Source organism: Caretta caretta, chromosome 1, assembly GCF_965140235.1.
Source record: "Caretta caretta isolate rCarCar2 chromosome 1, rCarCar1.hap1, whole genome shotgun sequence".
Lineage (NCBI taxonomy): Eukaryota > Metazoa > Chordata > Testudines > Cheloniidae > Caretta > Caretta caretta.
The window spans coordinates 198,831,293-198,852,395 of NC_134206.1; the positions used below are offsets into that span (position 1 = coordinate 198,831,293).

General features: G+C 40.4%; 1 protein-coding gene across 1 annotated transcript in view; it reads left to right on the plus strand.

The window, feature by feature from the left end:
* The first annotated feature begins 621 nt into the window (after window positions 1-621).
* TOMM70 (translocase of outer mitochondrial membrane 70) overlaps window positions 622-21,103 on the plus strand; it is a 36,625-nt gene continuing 16,143 nt past the window's right edge. Inside the window, exons 1-6 of the mRNA XM_048816914.2 lie at window positions 622-938; window positions 10,997-11,170; window positions 12,588-12,714; window positions 15,543-15,652; window positions 17,634-17,782; window positions 19,130-19,337. Coding sequence (XP_048672871.2) covers window positions 675-938; window positions 10,997-11,170; window positions 12,588-12,714; window positions 15,543-15,652; window positions 17,634-17,782; window positions 19,130-19,337 — 1,032 coding nt within the window. The 5' untranslated portion in view covers window positions 622-674. The remainder of the gene's footprint in view (window positions 939-10,996; window positions 11,171-12,587; window positions 12,715-15,542; window positions 15,653-17,633; window positions 17,783-19,129; window positions 19,338-21,103) is intronic.

The following is a 21,103-nucleotide window of genomic DNA, read 5'->3' on the forward strand; positions in this document are numbered from 1 at the left end:
TCACACATCTTGTGATATTTGGGATTTGCCTGAAAGTCCCAGGTCCTGGGGTCATGTGATTTCAGAAGAACCTCTGCTTTCATTGAAAAACAACAACAACAATCCAGTCAGTTTCTAGCGCTCAGGGCTGCGCAGAGAAACGTGAACCCTAAAGGCTCAAAAGACAGAAGGCAAATAAACAGGACCCAGCACTCACTGTTTTTAAGAAAACCTCCTGAGTTTGGGGGCCAGACTCTAATTTTTGGACGGTTGGAGCTAGCCACACTGTGTTAGCATCCACGCCCAGCAGCTTGTGTTCTCACCCTGCCTTGGTGCATTAACTGGGATGGGAGGATCCGACTTCCCCTGTAGGATGCACTCATGCTAGCAGGAGCCTGCGGGCTCCCTGCTCTCCCCGCTGAGATCCTAAGAGGGAACCACTGCACTTACCCCTCTCCGCCGGCAGGTGGCGCCGCCGCTTCCGTGTCTGAGCCCAGGCGAGGGGGCGGGCACTGCGCTTACCCCTCTCCGCCGGCAGGTGGCGCCGCCGCCCCTTGTCTGCGGGCGAGCCCGGCCGCGCGGCGCATGGAAGTGCTTCCCCCTGACCCTTTCCCGGCATGCCGCGGGTTTCCGGTGACCCTTCGCTCTGCTCCCTCCATCCCCCCCCGGCTGGCGCTGCGAGCGGAGCGGGGATCATGGCCGCCTCGAAGCCCGTGGAGGCCGCTGCAGCAGCGGGGGGAGGCGGCGGCGGCGGCTCGGGGCTGCCGCGCTGGCAGGTGGCGCTGGCGCTGGGGGCGCCGCTGCTGCTCGGGGCCGGCGCCCTCTACCTGTGGGGGCGGCGGCGGCGCCCGGCGCGCGGGAAGGGCCCGAGCGAGAGGAAGACGCCGGAGGGAAGAGCCAGCCCGGGCCCCGCCGCCCCCGGGGGCAGCCAGCCCGACGGGCCCGGGCACGAGGAGATGGTGAGGGGGGCGGGGCGCGGGGCCCCGGCTGCAGGGGGCGGGGGCGTGTCTCGGGTCAGCGGGGCCTGGCCGGAGTCGCAGTCCCGGTTCCCCCCCCCCGCGGGTTCCGCGGCGCCCAGGCCCGCTCTCCGCCGAGCAGCCCGGGCGGGGTGAGGAGCCGCCCTGGGAGTTGGCCTCGCTCCTGGGACCGGTTTTTACGGTCGTGTTTTTTTGGCAGAGCAAAGCGCGTGGCCTGAGGGGGCGAATGGGCGAGTCCGCCTGTCTGTCGGCACCAGCCTGACGCCTGCCCCCCCCCGGGGTGGGGTGAGGGAGCGACTTTGCTCTGCAGTAGCGTCTGGTAAAGACACTGAGCGCAGGGTAGGGAGCTCTCCCATCGGTTTAGACCTTGTCTTCACCAGAGGTTACTTCGGTATAATTTACATGGTTCAGGGATGTGAATAATCCGTACGCCTGAGTGATGTGAGGCCTTGTCTGCACTCACCGATACATCCGCGGTCGATAGACCCACTAAACCGATCGTCAATCGCTCTCCCGGCGACTCCTGTTTTCCACTTGAAGTGGAGGGGGAGTCGACGGGAGAGAGTTTCCAGTTGACATCGTGTAGTGTGGACCCCGCCGTAAGTAGATCTAAGTATGACGACTTCAGCTACATTATTCACATAGCTGAAGTTGCATAACTTAGATCGATCTCCCCTCATAGTGTAGACAAGGCCTAAGTTACAAGACCTAAGTGCTGGTATAGTCAGCATTTTAGCTATCGCAGAGGCAGGAGTTATTAAACCATCTCCCATCATCTCTTAGAGCATCTCCACCACAAGTGCTACAGTGTCACAGCTGTAGCCACAGTAACTCCTGCCTCTTCGAGAGGCGGTAGCTTTGTCGGTGGGAGAAGCTCTTTCACTGACGCAGCACTGTCCACACTGGTGCTTAGGTTGTTACAACTCACATTGCTCAGGGGTGTGGATTATTCACAACCCCGAGTGATGTAATTTATACTGAAGTAATTTGTAGTGTGGACTTAGCATTTTTCCCGCTGGTGTCAATGCGGAGTAACATGCTGAAAGCAGTGGGTTTACACTGGTGCGAGAAGAGACTTGGCCCCTTATTTTAGGGGTGGACCACTGTGTCCAGTCTGGTGTGGCGGTCTTTATGTTCTTGCCTGAGGCGAGGGGGCGTTGAGTGATTCTGAGACAGGCATAACTAGTCTGCATCATCCTGCCTTAACTTGGCACTGTTACCTAGTATCAGTGTACAGCTAGCTTTCATGTTTAGTTTATTAACTTAAATGGTCAGCTTTTAGTTTTCAGAACCCCTTTGCTTGTTTAGTTATTCATGTTTCCTTTACTTATTTGGTCTTTTGAGTGGCTTGTTATGAAACACTAATTTGGCTGCTTCCCAGTGCTGATAACTCAGTTTTGAGAAGGACTATGAGTGTGATTTGGAGAATCCCATCATGCAGTATGCCTTATGTACAAGTAATTGGATCTGGAAATATATTATTGCTCCATAAATATGTACATCCAAATTGCTTCTGAGACTAAGATGCAAAGGGAAATTATAGCTGTTGACTCTGGTTTGGGGACTCATCTTATTCTGAAGTGCTGGGTAGAACAGAGTAGAAATGAGTGCAGGATCAGCAGCAAAATCTTATTTTCTTTAAATATGAAGCCAGCATATCTGATCCATAGTCAGTTATTGAGATTTGCATTCAAAGCAGAGATTAAATCTATATGCATGAGTAGGTAGGATCTCCAAACTTACATTGACTATATGCAGAATACACGTTCAGAATTTTCAAGTAAATCAGTGAGTTGGTTGGTTGTGATCTTTTTTTAAATTGCACTTTTTTTTTATTTCTCTAGCAAATTCCTGAATTTTCACATTTGAAAATTGACTTCTAAATTATAGCAAAATGTAAGATGTGGACTAGTTTGTAAGTTTCTTAGTGTTAAATTTTGATTTATTTACATTAGCCATAACTGTTTTTGTTTACATTGTGATTATTGTACAATATTTTCATAATCAAAAGGACTCTCCAGCAGCTGAAGGCAGGTCTGCATTAGAAAGCTTTGCCATGATAGCTATGTTGGTTGATAGTGTGGGGTTTTCTCTAACATAGTTATGCTGGTAAAAGCACCAGTGTAGATGCAGTTATATCAGTATAAAAGTTCCCCTAGTGTAGATCTTAAGCCTTCATTTAGAAAAAAACCCATTTCTAGCTCTCTTTGTTATGAAAAAAAATCTAAAATATAGAAGTTCAAACAAGACACTATTGCTCTCCTAAGTGTGCAGACAGTGGAAAAATACTTTTGAGTTGTGAACTGCCCCATTATCTCAGTGGGTTGTCAAACCCATTCTTAGATTTCAATTAAATGACAACTATTTCACTGCTGACCACTTTAGCAGAAATGTCAGTCTAATTGACAAATGCATTTGGTGCAGTGTTTGTCATAGATTCTTTTGTTTACTGATCTGATTATATAATTGACAAATATATTTAGTCATTTAAAGTCTTAGATGTCAAAACTTTAAATGGCAAACCCACTTGATGATGAACACAGATAACATGAATCCAAGTGTTGATGTCTAAAAACTGTTTTCAAATCCACTTGTCCTCTAAATATGGAGGGCCTAAAATGGCTCTGCAGCTATTGTTGTGTTGACTCTTTTACTTGAAGTAGGAGTTAAATCTTTTATATATGGAAAATGTGGGGATTATGGGGTTAGACTAGATGACCCTTGCGGTCCCTTCTAACCCTATGATGATTCTATGAAAATACCGAGCATCTCCTAATTTGCAAGCATTAGATTCTCTTTAGAATGCCAAACTTTTTCAGATTTCTGCTACAGAAATCTTACTGCTGGAGCTGTACACGTTTTTTAAACGTATGTTTTGATCGACTACATGATCCATAGATCCTTGAAGGGTGTCGCAAAGTAATGGGAAAAGATCCTGAAACTGAAACCATTTGGTAAATTTGCAGAAGAGGTAGAGTAAAGTTAATCATATTTGCCCTACTCAGGTATGAGCATAGTCCATCAACAAACAGTGTGGTGCCAGCAGTAGACTGGCCGTACTGCTGCTTTTCTGGAATTTCTTCTGAGATCCTGGTGGAAAAATAGCTTATGAAGCATAAGATTTTGCTACACTTAGCTTGACAGCTATACATGTTTTTGTCATAAAATTAACAATTTCACTTTTACCTGCAGCCACCACAGTATTGTACTCACTAGCTTCTTGCAGCATTGAATTGTACAGGTTGACTATCACCCATGTGAGGTAGCATAATCTTTTAAAAAGCTTTAAATGTACAAGCCTTTAATTTCACTGAAAAATTAATGATTATTGGAATTACTGTAATGCTTTGTTCTTGTATCATGGATTTGTCTTTGAAATCAGTCCAGGTTTAATCCCAAATGTACAAATTAGAATCTGTAGTATATTTATACAGTCGAAATGGGCAATGTATGCTTATGGGTGGCAGAAGATTGTGGTGTAATCTAGATCAGTGGTTCTCAACTACTGTACCCCTTTCAAGAGTCTGGTTTGTCTTGCATACCCTATATTTCATCTTACTTAAAAACTACTTGCTTACAAAATCAGTCATAAAAATAGAAAAGTGTCATCACACTTTTACTGAGAAATTACTTATTTTCTCATTTTTATCATATAATTATAAAATAAATCAATTGGAATAAAAAATTGTGCTCTCATTTCAGTGAATAGAGTAGTATAAAGTCATTGTGTGTATGAAATTTTAGTTTATACCGTCTTCGCTAGTGCTTTTTCAGTAGCCTGATGTAAAACTAGGCAAATATCTAGATGAGTTCATGTACCATGTGTCTTGAGAACCACTGATCTAGATCTCATACATTCTTGCATGTTGCATTCTTTTATATTCCTTTTTTGTTCACTTGAAAACCCAGTTATTTTCTGAAGTGCCATCTCATTTACTTGTAAACCCCTTTACAAAGGTCTGGTGTCTGCCCTGTTTTAGGGTTGATCTATACTGGGAACTTAAATTGGCCTAGGTACAGCTATCAGGGGTGTGAAAAATCCACACCCCTGAGAGACATAGCTATGGTGACCTCTGGCATAGACAGTGTTAGGTCCATGGAAGAATTCTTCAGTCAACCTAGCTACCACCTCTCAGGGAGGTGGAGTACCTACGCCGACAAGAGAATCCCTCTCGTCAGAATAGGTAGAGTCTACATTAAAGTGCTACAACAGTGCAGCTGCATCGGTTTAAGTGTTGACATACCCTTATTTAAGCTTAATATTCCTTTGACTACAGGACAAGCCTTTTTAGGGCTTGTCTACACTTAAAACTGCAGCTGCATCATAGTAGTGCTTCAGTGAAGATGCTATCTATGCAGACAGGATGGGTTCTCCCGTCAGCATAAGTAATCCACCTCTCTGAGAGGTGGTAGCTAGGTTAACGGAGGATTTCTTGCACCCCTGAGCGACGTAGTTATACCAACTTAATTTCCTAGCATAGACCAGGCTTAGTCTGCCCTGCTGCTTAACAGTTCCCATTTCTCCTCAGACAGGTTACTTTGAAGATACCATCAGATTAGGCCTGAACAGGGACTGGGAGTGGTTGGGTCATTACAAAACCTAAACTTAATTTCCCCAATACTAATTTCTCCCTACTGTTACTCACACCTTCTTGTCAACTGTCTGTAATGGGCCACTCTCTTACCACTTCAGAAATTATTTTTCCTCCCTTGGTATCCTGCTGTTAATTGATTTAACTCATTAGACTGACCTCACGCTTGGTAAAGCAACCCCCAGTCCGTTCATGTATTTATACCTGCTCCTGTATTTTCACTCCATGCATCCAATGAAGTGGGTTCTAGCCCATGAAAGTTTATACCCAAATAAATTTGTTAGTCTCTAAGGTGCCACAAGGACTCCTTGTTGTTTTTGCTGATACAAACTAACACTGCTTCCACTCTGAAGCTAGTTAAGGCTCAGACATAAGGCGCTCTGTGTACTATTGCAGTTGTCATTGTTCCTCTTTTAGAATCTGTGGTAAATCGAGGTGCGGATTAATCATAACATAATTGGTCACAAAGTTCAAGATTGCTTTAATTTGGTGCATATTTGGACCATAACATGTTGAAATAGTTACATTATTTTGTTGCATCAGAACAGCTTCATTCTAGATTCAAAAAAAGAAAAGGAGTACTTGTGGCACCTTAGAGACTAACCAATTTATTTGAGCATGAGCTTTCGTGAGCTACAGCTCACTTCAGACTAACACGGCTGTTCCTCTGAAACCTGTCATTCTAGATTCAGTCCTTCTGTTGAGCCAAAAGTAACTCCGGTCTGTCTGGCCCACCGTGGCTGGGTTCCTGCTTGCTCAGCCGTGGCTGGGGTCCCTCTGGCTGGCTGGTCGATGAAGCTGGGGCTGATCCGGCAGGCTGGCCACCGGGGTTAACAGTTAAGGTCTGGTTAACTGTAAGCCTAATGCTAACCGATTAACCTTTTACATCCCTAGTCTGCACTCTGTCAGTGTGTTGAAAATAATCCTATAATTCAAACAACCCTCATGAATTTTTGTTGTGAAGGTGGTGCTACGCTGTGATGCCAGTGATTGGCTCAAGAATCTTTCCTTTGTATTACTATTAGTACCCAGTAAGTATTTTACCTAAGTACTGCCTTTTCATATTCAGACAGTGTAACTATTTTTTGCTTTAAGTTTGTAGAGACCTCTAGAAAAGCTGATCATAATGCTAGTTGGGTTTTGGAAGGAGAGAGGAAGGCTTAGTAGTAAGAAGCAACTGTAAAACTAATCTTTCTGGTGGGACAGCAGCCAAAACCAGTTTGTGTTTAAATGTAGAGAAGTAAATTATTGTGTTCCACAAAGTTATTCATTAGTGGGAGTGTAATAGCACAGATCACTGGTGGTTCTCTGGCAGTTTACATGTGCTCTGCTAAATCTATCCATGGACAACTAAATCAAATGAAAACTAAAAATAAAAAGAACTAGATAAATTGTTTAAACAACAACAAACCCCTAAATTACACTCTGCAAAAATCAGATCTTTGAAATATCTAGTTCTTCATGCAAGGAAAGTGGTTATTTACCAAAATGAAAGAACACCCTTTAAAGATGTTTAGAGAAGCTGTGAATGTACTTTAAGTTTTGAATTTTGGGATTTTACATGTGTTTCCCTCCCTTCTCCTACAAATTACTGCAGAAAAGTTTATGGCATGGTTCAAACACTGGATCTTTCTATAACATATATTGGTAGTACATGGATTATGAACTTCATTTAGTCTTGTTGTAAAGGCTGCCTAGCTGCTCCATGGTTAAGGTTGTGTTAAGATTTTCACATAAAGCATAGAATAAAAATCTTTGCCATATGTAAATAACAATGTATCCTCCAACTTACTGCACTTAGTTTATGAGTAAAGAATTAATTTTCAAGTAAATTTGTCATACAGTTTGAGTTGTTAAAATTTTAAAACGGGTTCTCAGAGCAATTTTTTGTTTAAATCGACCCTGTTTTTACTTCCTATATGGAATACATTCCTGACAGATTTTATCCCAGCTTTAAGTGCATATGTGCTTGTTTGTTGTCATGTCTGTTTATTACCGTATATTTGCTGGATGTACTTAAATGTCAGCATTAACTATTTTGCCAGTCATTTTAATTGCCTTCTTTAAGTTTCAGAGTTAACACCCATGTGGGCCAGTTCACATTTCTGAGAAGCAAAATTGTTTCTTCTGGCACTATTGATTTTACTTCTGAATTCCTGGTCCTATTCTTCTTGCCTACCCAGTCCCATTCTCCACTCCTCAGGCTTCCCATCTCAGTCTTTGTACAGCCAATCCAAGTCTCTTTCCTCCCCACAGCTCCTCATCCTAGTCTCCTTGTTCAACCAGTTTCAGCCTCCCCATCCCCCTTTAGTTCCCAGTCTCACATAGCATATGAAGGATTTTGGGATGAGATACTGTTAATGTGTAAACTATCCTTCTGGTAGTATGTGCATATAACTCATTAAAATATGCACTCAAAAGAATATATTTCTTGGCAAATGTTAACTTGTAACAGTCTAACTTCTGTTTACTTTGTTATAAAGTAGTAAACTCAGTAGACAAATGTAAAGGTGCTTTTAAAGTAGGCTTTTGTCCTGTTAGTTCTGTTTACCCATTTTTATAGACTAAATCTCTATAACCTTTTGAGGTTTTTTTTTGGGGGGGGGGGCGTCAGGGAAGACTGCATGCAGAATAAAGTGCAATTTTTAATGTCCTAAATTTCTCTTTTCTCTTTAGTTTCCCAAAAGCACTTTCCAAAAGTGTACAATAGATTTGATGGTTAAAATTTACAAAACAATTCCTATCACAATTTGCAAGAGTAGTACAAAGGGGTATTTTGGACCCTTCTACTATTTGTATTATAAATCCATCTCTCTGTCCAGGAGAAATTATCCTCATGGCAGAGTTTGGCCCAGTCCATTTTTATGGGAGTTATAAACCCCATGGGAAAAAAAACTTTGTAACAGGTGCTGTCACAATTCTGTATTACCTCAAATGTTACTTCTATAATTATGAAGAAACTGGGGTCCTGCTTTTTCAAACACTTATTTAGGAATCCCTGCCAAAGTAAAACATCAGACAAGTCATTATTTGGGATCAAGACATTTAACACTGGCATTTTACAGAGTGCAGGCCAAATGACTGTTTAGTCCAATGTATTATATGTCTACTATCACCAAAGAGTTTGAAGACAGTGGTCTACTCTTTATTTTCAAGTGTAAAAATAGATTGGTATTATCTTTTGAATGTAATTTTAATAAAATATAAGCCGTGCAGAGTGGGAAGGCTGTCAGAGTGATTGTGCAATGTTGCCTGTTTTACTGGGAATAACTCACTGGGGGGGATCTTCTGTGGAACTGCACTCTTTTTCTTTATACACTATCAAATATATCATGGCAATTGGAGAGACTTAATCAGAAATCAATACAGAAGTGTCCTGCATGCTGTTAATGGGTTTAAGAGATAAATGATGATCTCTACAGAGACTAGTGAATGACATTGTTCTGTTTTTGTTACTTACGTTTTCTGTGTACTTACAGTAATATTTTTCTATGCCTGTCAGTTTGAACAATGGTAAAACCTAAAAACAGTTATTGGGAGTTGCATCTGAAAGGAAGTTCACACTTATATGAGTAACAGATTAGGCTGAGGTTCAGTTTAACTTTCAAACTAATCAAATGTAATCGTTTTGATATGATTAGATAAAACTGTTTTTTTTTACTCTAGCAGAAACATATGCTTCCGTGTATGCATGTGCCTATAATTAAATAGTCACAAAGGTACATCAAAAGAGGGTTATGCTTGGACGTAAATCCTCCTTTTAAAAACAAAATCAGGAAATTCAAAGTTCCCTTCCTTGCAGTATGAAGGTAAATTAAGGTGACTTGTCAAAGGATCTCAAACCTCATATATCTAGCCAAAAGGATAGGTTTTAAATAAATAAGTTGTGGTAGTCTTTGTGTCTTAACCTATGGTTTTGGTTATGGTTTTATTAATCATTGTGCCCTATCAGTTTGAGATCTAGTCAATTTAAAAAAAGTTTAGAGTAGCATCAGGTGCTACAGTTGCCCGGAGGCCTCAATGCCCATTTTTTGCAGTTTTACAAATATTTTTTCCATTACTGAAAATATTTTCATATTGTGGTGAAAGATGCACACAAACAACAAGGGGAACTGACTAGCTTAGACTGTTGCCCATGCATTAAAATGAAAAGTTTTTCATTTTAGCCTATTAAAGTTGTCTACGGCCATGTCTACACTCTGGCTGCTACAGCGGCATAGCTATGCTGCTGTAACCCTATAGGGTTGACACAGACTATAGCAATGGAAGGGGTTTTTTATGCTGTTGTAGGAACTCCACCTCCACATGCTCCAGTAGTAAGGCTGACAGAAGCATTCTTCTATCAACCTAGCTATGTCTACTCCAGGGGTTAGGTTGGCCTAGCTAGGTGCTCAGGGTTGTCAATTTTTCACACTCCTGAATGCTGTAACTGTGTCAGCCTATATTTAAGTGTAGACCAGATCTAAGTGTTAATTGTAACAACAGTAGTAGGAGGGGAACGCCAACAGTATGGGTTGTTGATGCTGTCCTTTTAACTGTAACAAATTCTGGGCTGGTTTCTATCTGGCATACATGATATGAGACTGAAAACAAAGACTGGCCTCCACCTGAGGCTCCTTGTGAACATGGAATGGCAGGGGCACCTTATTCTGTATTTTGGAGAGATGACACACCTAATTGGCCATGTGGTGTTCTTCCAAAGTGTGTGTGATGCAACAGGCAGAGCAGAGCCAGAGGGGGAATATAGTAAGGAAGCAGGCCATCTTGGGAAGGCCATCTCTCTTTCTTCTGCCACAAACAACAGAGGGTGTTAGGCCAGTTCTCATTTTCAGCTTGAGGTTGAATGAACAGGTCACTTGAAGCTCTCAAGAGGTTAATAGCTTGTCCAGTGTGCAGAAAGTGATTAAACTTTGCTTTCCTAAACAGGTTTTGCTTCTCCTGATTAATAGGACTTTTCACAGCACATTCTTTGTCAACATGCTTTTGACGTACCATTGATTTAGCACAGGTGAATGAAGTGTCTGCACTTTAGTAAGGAACAGATTTCCTTCTTCAGCTGTTTTGAGGCTGTTCTGTTTTTTTCACATTGATGCTATCATTTAAACTACAGAAATAGGTTTTACAAACCAGTCTCCTTGTTTTTTTGTAGCTCATCAGTCATGTGGCCTAAACATCCTCCCCGCAAAACCCTGCCTAGCTTTATAAAGAACAAACATGTTGTTTGTTGATGGTGTGTCTCGAAGTCCGTTTAGAAGTGGTTCTGCCATCTTATGTTCTTGCAAAAGATGGCTGCATTATGCCCTGCCTGAAAACCACAAAGGAGGATGTTCAGAGACACAATTGGGACTCAGCCCCCCACATTTATTTATTACTCACTCTGTAGCTCTTCTTATTTGTACTCTGAGGGCTAAGTGTGGCTGACCAGTCACTTTGTTTTTTCTTTTTCAGAGCCCTCTTGATAGAGCCCAAGCAGCAAAGAACAAAGGCAACAAGTATTTTAAAGCAGGAAAATATGAGCAAGCCATTCAGTGCTACACAGAGGCCATCAGTTTATGCCCCCCTGAGAAAAACATGGACCTTTCTACTTTCTACCAGAACAGAGCTGCTGCATATGAACAACTGGTATGAAGCTTGAACTTTAAAGTGCGTTTGTACTCCGAAAAGTGCTATGTCTTCTTCCGTTGGCCTCCCCAACTCCAGCACGTGCCAGAATAGTGCTGCCTTCCTTCTTGCATGTAGAAAGCAGAATCTTATCACCTGTACCCTCAATATTCACTAGCCCCCGACTCATAGACGTTAAGGCTAGAAGGGACCACTGTGATCATCTAATCTGACCTCCTGCATATTGCAGGCCACAGAACTTGGACAGGTCACCCACCCCCTCCTGTAATAGACCCATAACCTCTGACTGAGATACTGAAGTTCTGAAATCATGATTTAAAGACTTCAAGTTAAAGAGAATCCACCATTTACTTTAGTTTAAACCAGCAAGTGACCCATGCTGCATGCTGCACAGGAAAACGCACACAAAACCTACCAAAAAACAACAAATCCAGGGTCTTAGCCAATCTGATCTGCAGGGAAATTCCTTCCCAACCCCAAATATTCAAGATATAATTAAAAGTTATTTCTGTTGACTTCCTCTAGTCTGTCTTATAGGCCTTGGGAGAGGAAGACAAACACGAGTACTGCTGCTTAAGAACTGGCCTTCTGTATGTGGATGTCAGCTTTGTATTTTAAAGTACCAGGTAGAGACTTGGGCTCTGGCAGTTACAAAAGTCTCGCCTTGAAAACTGAGTGAATTTGGTGTGAAAGTTAGAGAAGGAATAAATATGGTTGTTGTTTTTTTTTTTCTTAACACCACTTGTTTGACTCTGTAATTATAAAACAGTTTTATATGAGAAACATTTTTATAAACAGTTCTATCCCAGTGACAGGTTACGGATGAGTTTCCTCTTTTCTGATTATTTTAAAGCACCAGTGTTGGTTTAATATTGATTTTACAGGTGATAAAGAATGAGACCTCATTTGGGGGTTCTTATTTTTTGTAATGTAGACCACACCTTAGTAGAGATTCTTGAGTACCACCTCTACTCCTGTGTGCTATTGCATAACATCCCTGTGAAGTAACTCCTTCAAGAAGTTAATCTCATGGTATGCTTTTGCTCCTGATTTCATCTTTCCTTTCCATCTGTTGTGTCCCTGTGTTCTAGTCTTCTGCTCCTTTGCACATGCTTTCCTGCCATTTCGTTGTCTTCTCCCACATATGCTGCCTAACTGCTTGGTTCCCTTCTTCCCTGGAAATTCCTTTCCCGTATCCTTTGTCCTCTTCTGTGAGTGGCTCCCACAGCTTGTGGTCCTAGGTGACTAATTGAAAAACATGCAGAAGTAGCTGGAAACCAGGAGGAGGCACCAGCATCATAAGACTTACAGCTATAATTACTTGGCTGGGGCTCTGAAATTGAGAGAAATTAGCTATTATTAGAATGCCCTTTGAATGAGCAGTACCTTTTTAACTAGGCTGTTCTTATACCTGCAGCAAAAATGGAAAGAAGTGGCACAAGATTGCACAAAGGCAGTTGAGCTTAATCCTAAATATGTGAAAGCTCTCTTCAGACGTGCAAAGGCGTATGAGAAACTAGATAATAAGAAGGAATGTTTAGAAGGTGGGTACTTTTCTGTGTACGTACTTGAAATGAAGTTGTTAAGTTAATATTTAAGAGCGTGAACTTTGGAGCACATGAAAGAACTCTTGGTTCTATTTCTGTAAATGTGGTGGAATACACAGTAACTCCTTTAAAACTATTAATTCAAAGCTACTACATGTCAGTTTTTTTCTTCAGTTAAATTTCTCTAACCTTAGGTGCATCTTTCAATCTATGAGCAATTAATTGGTTTAGATCTGAGAAATTAGTTGTTCTTACTGTAGCTGTTCGTTATGCTCATGTTTCAGTAAACACCCTATGCTTTAAAGCAAGATTCAGTTAAATAAGGGAATATACACTGTTAATTAAGATGTTAGTCCTTCTAGTTTCATGCCCTAACAAAAAAAATGTTCCTTTCTGTCCATTCTGGAGGAACAGAATTAGTCTAGAAACCTACATTCTTTTTTGGGGATGTGAGAGAAGTGCATTATAATGGTGGGGAAAACATCCCAAAAATAGCGATTAAATTCCCTTAAATCCTGTGGTCTGGTGTTCAAAGGGACACCAATTTAAAAAACAAAACTCTTACAAAACTCTTTGTCTACCATTACCTATAACAACTAAGATTACAAGAAAAGGAAGATAGGAAAAGTTTGTTTATCAGTCAAGGTCTCTGCCTCAAAACCCTATTGAGAACCCCAACCCTTCCTACTGGGGGAATGTTTAAGACTTTGGAGGAGGAGAAGGTTGACTGTACACATTCACCCTTAATCTAGCAGACATTCTATTACATACTTCTGTTGATTTTGTGTCTTTGCTTAACCCTGCATCCCTCTGAAAGGGCTATATTTGCACCCACCTCTTTGGTATACTGCTGAAAATATGTTTGCGTATATAAAGTTGTATAAGTAATTTCAGCAAGTGCCCTTTGTATACGTTTATTTGGCAAGTGGAGTCGCCCTTCCAAACTGGATGGTGGTATGAGCATTTTCCAGAACTCCCACCTCACTCTAAGCAGAGTTTCAAATTGCCTTCAGTTTCAAATGAGGGGCAAGTCTGCTATCATCTTATAAGTGAGAATACAGTGTTAATTGTCTTCCTCCATGCCATTTAATCAAAACACAATATAAGTTGGCAAGTCTGTTGAAATGTATTTCCTGAAAGTATTTTTTCACTAATTGACAATATTTCAAGCTGTCCCTTTAATACCATTGCTTAGGTTACGTCTGCACTTCATTCCTACTGATGTGTGTTCATGAAAAATGAAATTGGTCTCAATCATACTGATGCTCATCCCCAAAGAGGTGATGAAAAAACAATGCTATAAATTACTTGGTGGGTGTAGTAAAGAAATCATCAGTTGGTTTCGTTAGAGGCTTCTTAAGCTGAGTTAAAAAGGACCTTTAGTTGTTTGTCGCTTTCTTCACTGAGCGAGATGCCTTTCTATTACATAGGAATAACTATAAAAATAATGGGTTAGTGGAGGACACTTTCCTTGTAACCATGCAGGATTATAGAAACTACAGTGAGTCCCAGTCTACACTTACCAGTAGACTGGCGCTGTGGCAGTCAATGCAGCAGGTGTTGATTTAGCAGGTCTTCCCTGCTAAATCGATTGCAGAGCACTCTCCAGTCAACTCTGGTAATGTACCACTTTGAGAAGAGTAAGGGAAGTTGACGGGTGAGCGCAGCACAGTGTAGACATTTAAGTGGAGTAGCATAATTTAGGTCGACTTACACAGTAGTATAGACAAGCCTTGAGAAAGGCAAGGATGGAAAACTTGGTTTTTACTACAGAAGTCAAATTGACCCCTACATTTGAAATAGAAATCCTGTTCATTGCAAATTAATAACCTTGCATGCTGAGTTGATGGGAATGATATTCCAGGCTTGTGCTCATTTGTGGTAGGCATCTTTCCAATATTTCACTGTCTCCCTCCCCTCCTTCTCCCCCAATATATTCATTTGAATGAGCGAGAAACTTGAGCAGAAGTATAGTAATATGGGAAAACCTGTGTCAATATTGCATGCATGTATTGAGTATTTTTAAAAAAAATTGTCTCCTCAATCTGTCTCCCATCTCTTGAGGAACTGTGGGAAAAGATTATTTTATGTCCAATTAGTCCTTGTGACTCTATGGGTCCATACAGGTATATTAACCTGTCCGCAGGGCAGCATTAGAACAATGATTCTCCTGTCACGCTGCTATTAGAGTTGAGGAAGCATCATGCATGGGTGGAAGTGGATACAGTGTGGACTTAACACTGGCAAGGAGGTAGCACAGTGGTGGGATTTCCTGTTAAGCTTGCCCTCTTCCCCAGGCATAGATGAAGGCTGTGCAGTTTGAGTTGGAGCTTAAAAAGAACACTGATCAGATGGTAAGGTGCAGGATACAGGGCTGGAAAGGATAGGAACTTGGAAAGGTAGAAAATTAGAGATCTTAGAGAGCGACAAGAGACCTAGTCACCAAACAGGAATTCCACGTTAGTGCTTGTTTCCGTGAACATAGCGGATTACTATCACAGATGAGCTTCAAATTGTTCATACCAACAATGGAAGTTCAGACCTAGATACATTGGTTTGAGACTGTTTGGCTGTAGATACAACAAAATTACTTACATCCGTCTTCATTAAAGTTCTTTGCAACAAGGAGACGTAGCCTTATTTCTTTTTATAAACAACTTGATATTCTGGAGAATGTAGCAAACTTCATGTGAAGACTTTCAGCCTGCAAATGCGTGATTTTGTTTCCTCGGTAGTGGCTCATTACGATAGCTGTTTGTGTAGCACTTTAAAGACCACTGCACTGGTAATTACTAACAATCCTGTCTTTGTGTTGTTTTTCCCAGATGTCACTGCGGTCTGTATTTTAGAAGGTTTCCAAAACCAGCAAAGCATGTTATTAGCTGATAAAGTTCTTAAACTCCTTGGAAAAGAAAAGGCCAAAGAGAAATATAAGGTATGACTGTAATACAAACTTAAAGATTCTGCTTCTATCTGATACATTGCTTGGATTACAAAAGCACTGATGGTAGCTCAGATTCTATGTCAATGATTATTAATTAGCTACTATTTTAACCAGCTAAAATACTAAAATTGAGATGAGCTGCTGTTTTACTGTTGCTGTTCTCCACTGAGCTCTGTTATAGGCTTTTATTAAAAAACAAAACAAAAAAACAACCTGTAAGAAAGGTGGAAAGGATGTCTTTTAACTTCCATAATGTGTAAAAAGATGTATTCTAGATTTGAGCAAAACAGTTTGGTGGTTTCATCTCAGAGAGTAACCTGTACGATTCGGCCTAATTTATTATTATGCACAGGCAACACTCCTGACTAAGCTGGTGTGTAGCCTGAATCAGGGCTTTAATAGAATTAAGGTATGATGGGAACTACTTTAGGGGCTGTCAGTGTCACCAAAGGCTATTTCTCTGCTGCTGTTCTATCAACTAAATGTGCCGTTAGATGGCAGGCCATCAGTTTAATTATGGTGCTTGTTAAGTTAGGCAAGGCAGTCAACAGGAATTGGAAAGATGAAGAGTAGTTGTGATCAATTGTTCTGTTCCCGATGTAATAATGGATTTAAAATGTAAAAGGGCATTGGCAAGGTGTTTCATACACGTTCTTGATTTATTTTTTTTTTAATCAACATAGAAAGTTAGAAACTGAAATCTTTTCCTACTGCCAGGGCAAAATAAGCAGAAAGAGATGGGTCAAGGAAGATGTTTTGCTTTTAAAGTATAAAGAACTGAGAGCTTATTTAAAACTGAGAAGGAGTTGCATGAGGAAAAGGCATGCAGTAGGAAGTGTGGCTTTCTTATTAAGGTTCTGGACTCTGGGTCAGGAGATCTGGGATTGGTTCTCAGCTCTATCACAGATTACCTGCATGACCTTGGGCTGGTCAGTTGCTTATTCTTGGCTTCTCTTCCCCATCTGTAAATTAGGGGTGATAATATCTCAGAGGGGAGTTGTGAGTATCACTGTATTCATTATTCTAGTAATGGTTGTGAGATGTTTAGATACAAACTGTGATTGTGGAACCATGCCTGGAGCCAGGGAGTCTGAGAGATGGGGTAGAGGGCCTAGGTAGAGGAGTGAAGGCACATCTAAGTCAGATTGCATATTTTGTGGTGTGTTTCAGTGTTGAACACTGGATGAAAGACACCTGTCTATGATTTATTTTGGTTAAAGGTTCCGATTTTCCAAGAGTTCCTGTGACTGGGAAGCGAAGATAATAAATAATGTGTAAGCGAATAATCTTGAACAGGGTTATCAGTCTTCGTTCAGAGCTGTTTGAAATGGACAAAACATTTCTTGGAAGTTAATTAGGACTTGTTAAATTAAGGCGAGTGCATTTGAATTTAATATCAGGAAGGAGTGAATTGTAACCCTTATGTATTACCCTCACTTTGAACAAGATACTGTGTATTGCCATACAAAGGAGCTCACCCCTGGTAATTGTCAGATCAAAGGTGAAATGAGCTATGTCTGAGCAGAGCGCTAGGCAGAGTGAGTATGTTCCCTAGCAAGAGAGAGCCTCCATCATAGGGATCAACAAACTTCTCTTGTGGGAGGGACAAGGAGGAGATGTATGTCTACCCAGATGTGTTAAGAGCAAGCAGGATTAAAGGGATTCCCCATTTCCTACCCTATGAGAAAATATCCTGTTTCTTCCTTCATTTAGTCTTTGCTTTCATTTTCCCTTTTGATGGGGAAATGCATCTGCCTTTTTAAGGCAGAGTGTTATAGTACGTGCGTACTGATCCCAACCCTTCTGCCTATTAACAGGCTTACAAGAAATAGTCAGTGCAAAAATATATCCAAAAAGGAATGGAATAGTCAAGAATGGATTTTTTTCACTAGTAAAAGCCATCCACCTCTTCATTTATCACCTGATCTCAAGTATTTAACACGTGAATGTTACATTTTCTTTCCCATTTCAGAACCGTGAACCTTTGATGCCCTCTCCACAGTTCATCAAATCTTACTTCAGCTCTTTCACAGATGACATCATCTCCCAACCTCTGCATAAGGGTGAGAAATCTGATGAAGATAAGGACAAGGAGGGGGAGGCATCAGACATTAAAGAAAAGTGAGTATGTGAATTGTTGGTAAAACTTGTCGCAGCCTCATACTCTGCACTGTTTTATTTTATATGTATATTATATAATGTAGTGTTAGGGTAGGAAATTTTATAATAGTAAATGTACCTACAAAATAGGAACTTTTTAAAAGAAAAATAAAATTTTAATTAGATCTGACATATTAGTTTGGTTAGCTTTGACTCCACCCTAAATACTAGCTCTCTTAGCATTTTATTTCTGTAGAGAACAGCAGTAATGGTGTGGGTAGCTGGCTCAGTGAGAAGGGACACTGAACAGCAACAGTGCTGCAGTAAGGTTTGGTGGATGGGAGGAAGTGGATAGCTGCAACAGTGCTGGATTGGAGGAGCGTTTCCCTTCCTTCCTTTGGTGCTGTCTGTAATCATGCTGGAGGGAGGAGATGGGGAAGAGTGTGCTATATAAACTAGCACCTTTTATAGCAGCAGCTTTGAACTAAAACAGTGGAGGCCGAAAAACCTATAGTTTTTAACAAGTTAATAAACACCATCTGATATTGTTCAGAATGGTAATATCTACAATGTACCTAAATGAAATGCTTGTTTTCCAAGAAAAACAAATACTGAGTACTCATATTTTTCATATTGAATGTAATGAGGGGTGCTTGTGTACTTTATTGTTTTGCGTTAGAGTTATTGTTGGATCATGTCTTCACCCTCAATAAGGAAACTTGCAAGCAGCATTATGAGCTTCTTAGAGCAAGCTGGGGCAAACTAATGGATTTTTTCCTTCTGTGAAAATGTTTTGATTCAAAGGCTCACAGTTGAGCAGACACCACTGTTTACAGTATGATTTTTTTCCACCAAATCCTCTTCAAAATATAAAAATTGATGTGTTAATTTAGCTGAGGTTTTAAAATTATTTGTTAAAAAGCACTACTGTTAATATTTTATTCCCTGATCTATATCCCCTGCCTACTCTCCCAGGTTTCAGGCAGAGGTTATGATTGCCCTGATGACATAAGCAGAAGACTTCAGAATAGCACCAGGGCCAAACAGAGTCCTAGTGTAAGGATAGTTGTTCCTTGACCAAAGGTCATCCCCTGCCAAACTTATCATTTCTAAAGAAGTGGATTTTGAGAGCTGGAGTGGATTCTCTTCCCCTACAGATGTAACTTGTGTATTTTCCTCCAAACTAATTTGTTTACAATGGCCCTGATCCAGGAAACATTTACTCATGGGGCCAGTATCTCTAATTGTTGGAAATTATAGTGTAGCAAGCTTGCTAGGTATTGTGATCAAGAAATCTGAATTCCTAGTGAAACGTTCACATTGAAATTTTTTTTTACGTATTTTAACTGTTCTACACCTAATTTGCAGCTCTGGATATTTAAAGGCAAAGCAGTATATGGAAGAAGAAAACTATGATAAAATCATCAGCGAGAGCACAAAAGAAATTGATGTTCAAGGCAAATATATGGCAGAAGCTTTGCTGCTGCGAGCCACTTTCTATCTGCTTATTGGCAATGCAAATGCTGCCAAACCTGATCTAGATCAGGTCATCAGTATGGAAGATGCTAATGTCAAGGTAAGAAATCTTAAAATGGACAGATTTTACTTTGCATGGGTTCTGCTGAAAAAGTGTGACTGCTTGCAAACCAGTTCAGTATTTTCAAATTCCCTGGATATTTAATGGAAGATGTTAAGCTTTTTTCTAGGGCTGTCGATTAATCGCAGTTAACTCATGTGATTAACTCCAAAAAATTAATCACAATTAAAAAAATTAATCATGATTGATTGCAGTTTTAATCACACTGTTAAACAATATAATATAAATTGAACTTTATTAAATATTTTGGATGTTTTTCTACATTTTCAAATATATTGATATCAATTACAACACAGTACGAAGTGTGTAGTGCTCACTCTATTATTTTGATTACAAATATTTGCACTGTAAAAATGATAAACAAAAGAAAAGGTATTTTGCAAATCACCTCATAGAAATACTGTAATGCAATCTCGTTATTGTGAAAGTGCAACTTATAAATGTAGATTTTTTTGTTACATAATTCATTCAAAAACAAAACAATGTAAAACTTTAGAGCCTACAAGTCCACTCAGTCCTACTTCTTGTTCAGCCAATCGCTAAGACAAACAAGTTCGTTTACATTTACGGGAGATAATGCTGCCCTCTTCTTATTTACAGTGTCACCTGAAAGTGAGAACAGGCGTTCGCATGGCTCTTTTGTCTCTGGTATTGCAAGGTACTCGCATGCCAGATACGCTACACATTCGTATGCCCCTTCGTACTTCGGCCACCATTCCAAAGGACATGCTTCCATGCTGATGATGCTCATTAAAAAATAATGTGTTAATTTAAATTTGAGACTGAACTCCTTGGGGGAGAGTTGTATGTCTCCTGCTCTTTGTTTTACCCGCATTTGCCAAATATTTCATGTTATAGCAATCTCAGATGATGACCTAGCACATATTGTTCGTCTTAAGAACACTTTCACTGCAGATTTGACAAAATGCAAAGAAGGTACTAATGTGAGACTTCTAAAAATAGCTACAGCACTCGACCCAAGGTTTAAGAATCTGAAGTGCTGCCCAAAGTCTGAGAGGGACGAGATGTGGAGCATGCTTCCAGAAGTCTTAAAAGAACAACACTCCGATGCGGAAACTACAGAACCTGAACCACCAAAAAAGAAAATCAGCCTTCTGCTGGTGGCATCTGACTGAGAAGATGAAAATGAACATGCGTCAGTCTGCACTGCTTTGGATAGTTATCGAGCAGAACCCGTCATCATCATGGAAGCATGTCCTCTGGAATGGTGGTTGAAGCACGAAGGGACATATGAATCCTTAGCGCATCTGGCAAGTAAATATCTTGCAATGCTGGCTACAACAGTGCCACATGAACGCCTAGTCTCACTTTCAGGTGACATTGTAAACAAGAAGTGGGCGGCATTATCTCCTGCAAATGTAAACAAACATGTTTGAGCGATTGGCTGAACAAGAAGTAGGACTGAATGGACTGGTAGGCTCTAAAGTTTGACGTTGTTTTATTTTTGAATACAGTTATTTTTTGTGAATAATTATGTTTAAGTTCAACTTTCATGATAGAGTTTGCACTACAATACTTGTATAAGGTGAATTGAAAAATACAATTTCATTTGTTTTACAGTGCAAATATTTATAATAAAAAATAAATATAAAGTGAGCACTGTGCACTTCGATTTGTGTTGAAATAAAAATCAATACATTTTAAAATGTGGAAAACATCCAAAAATATTTAAATAAAAGGTGCTTTATTATTGTTTAACAGTACGATTAATCACGATTATTTTT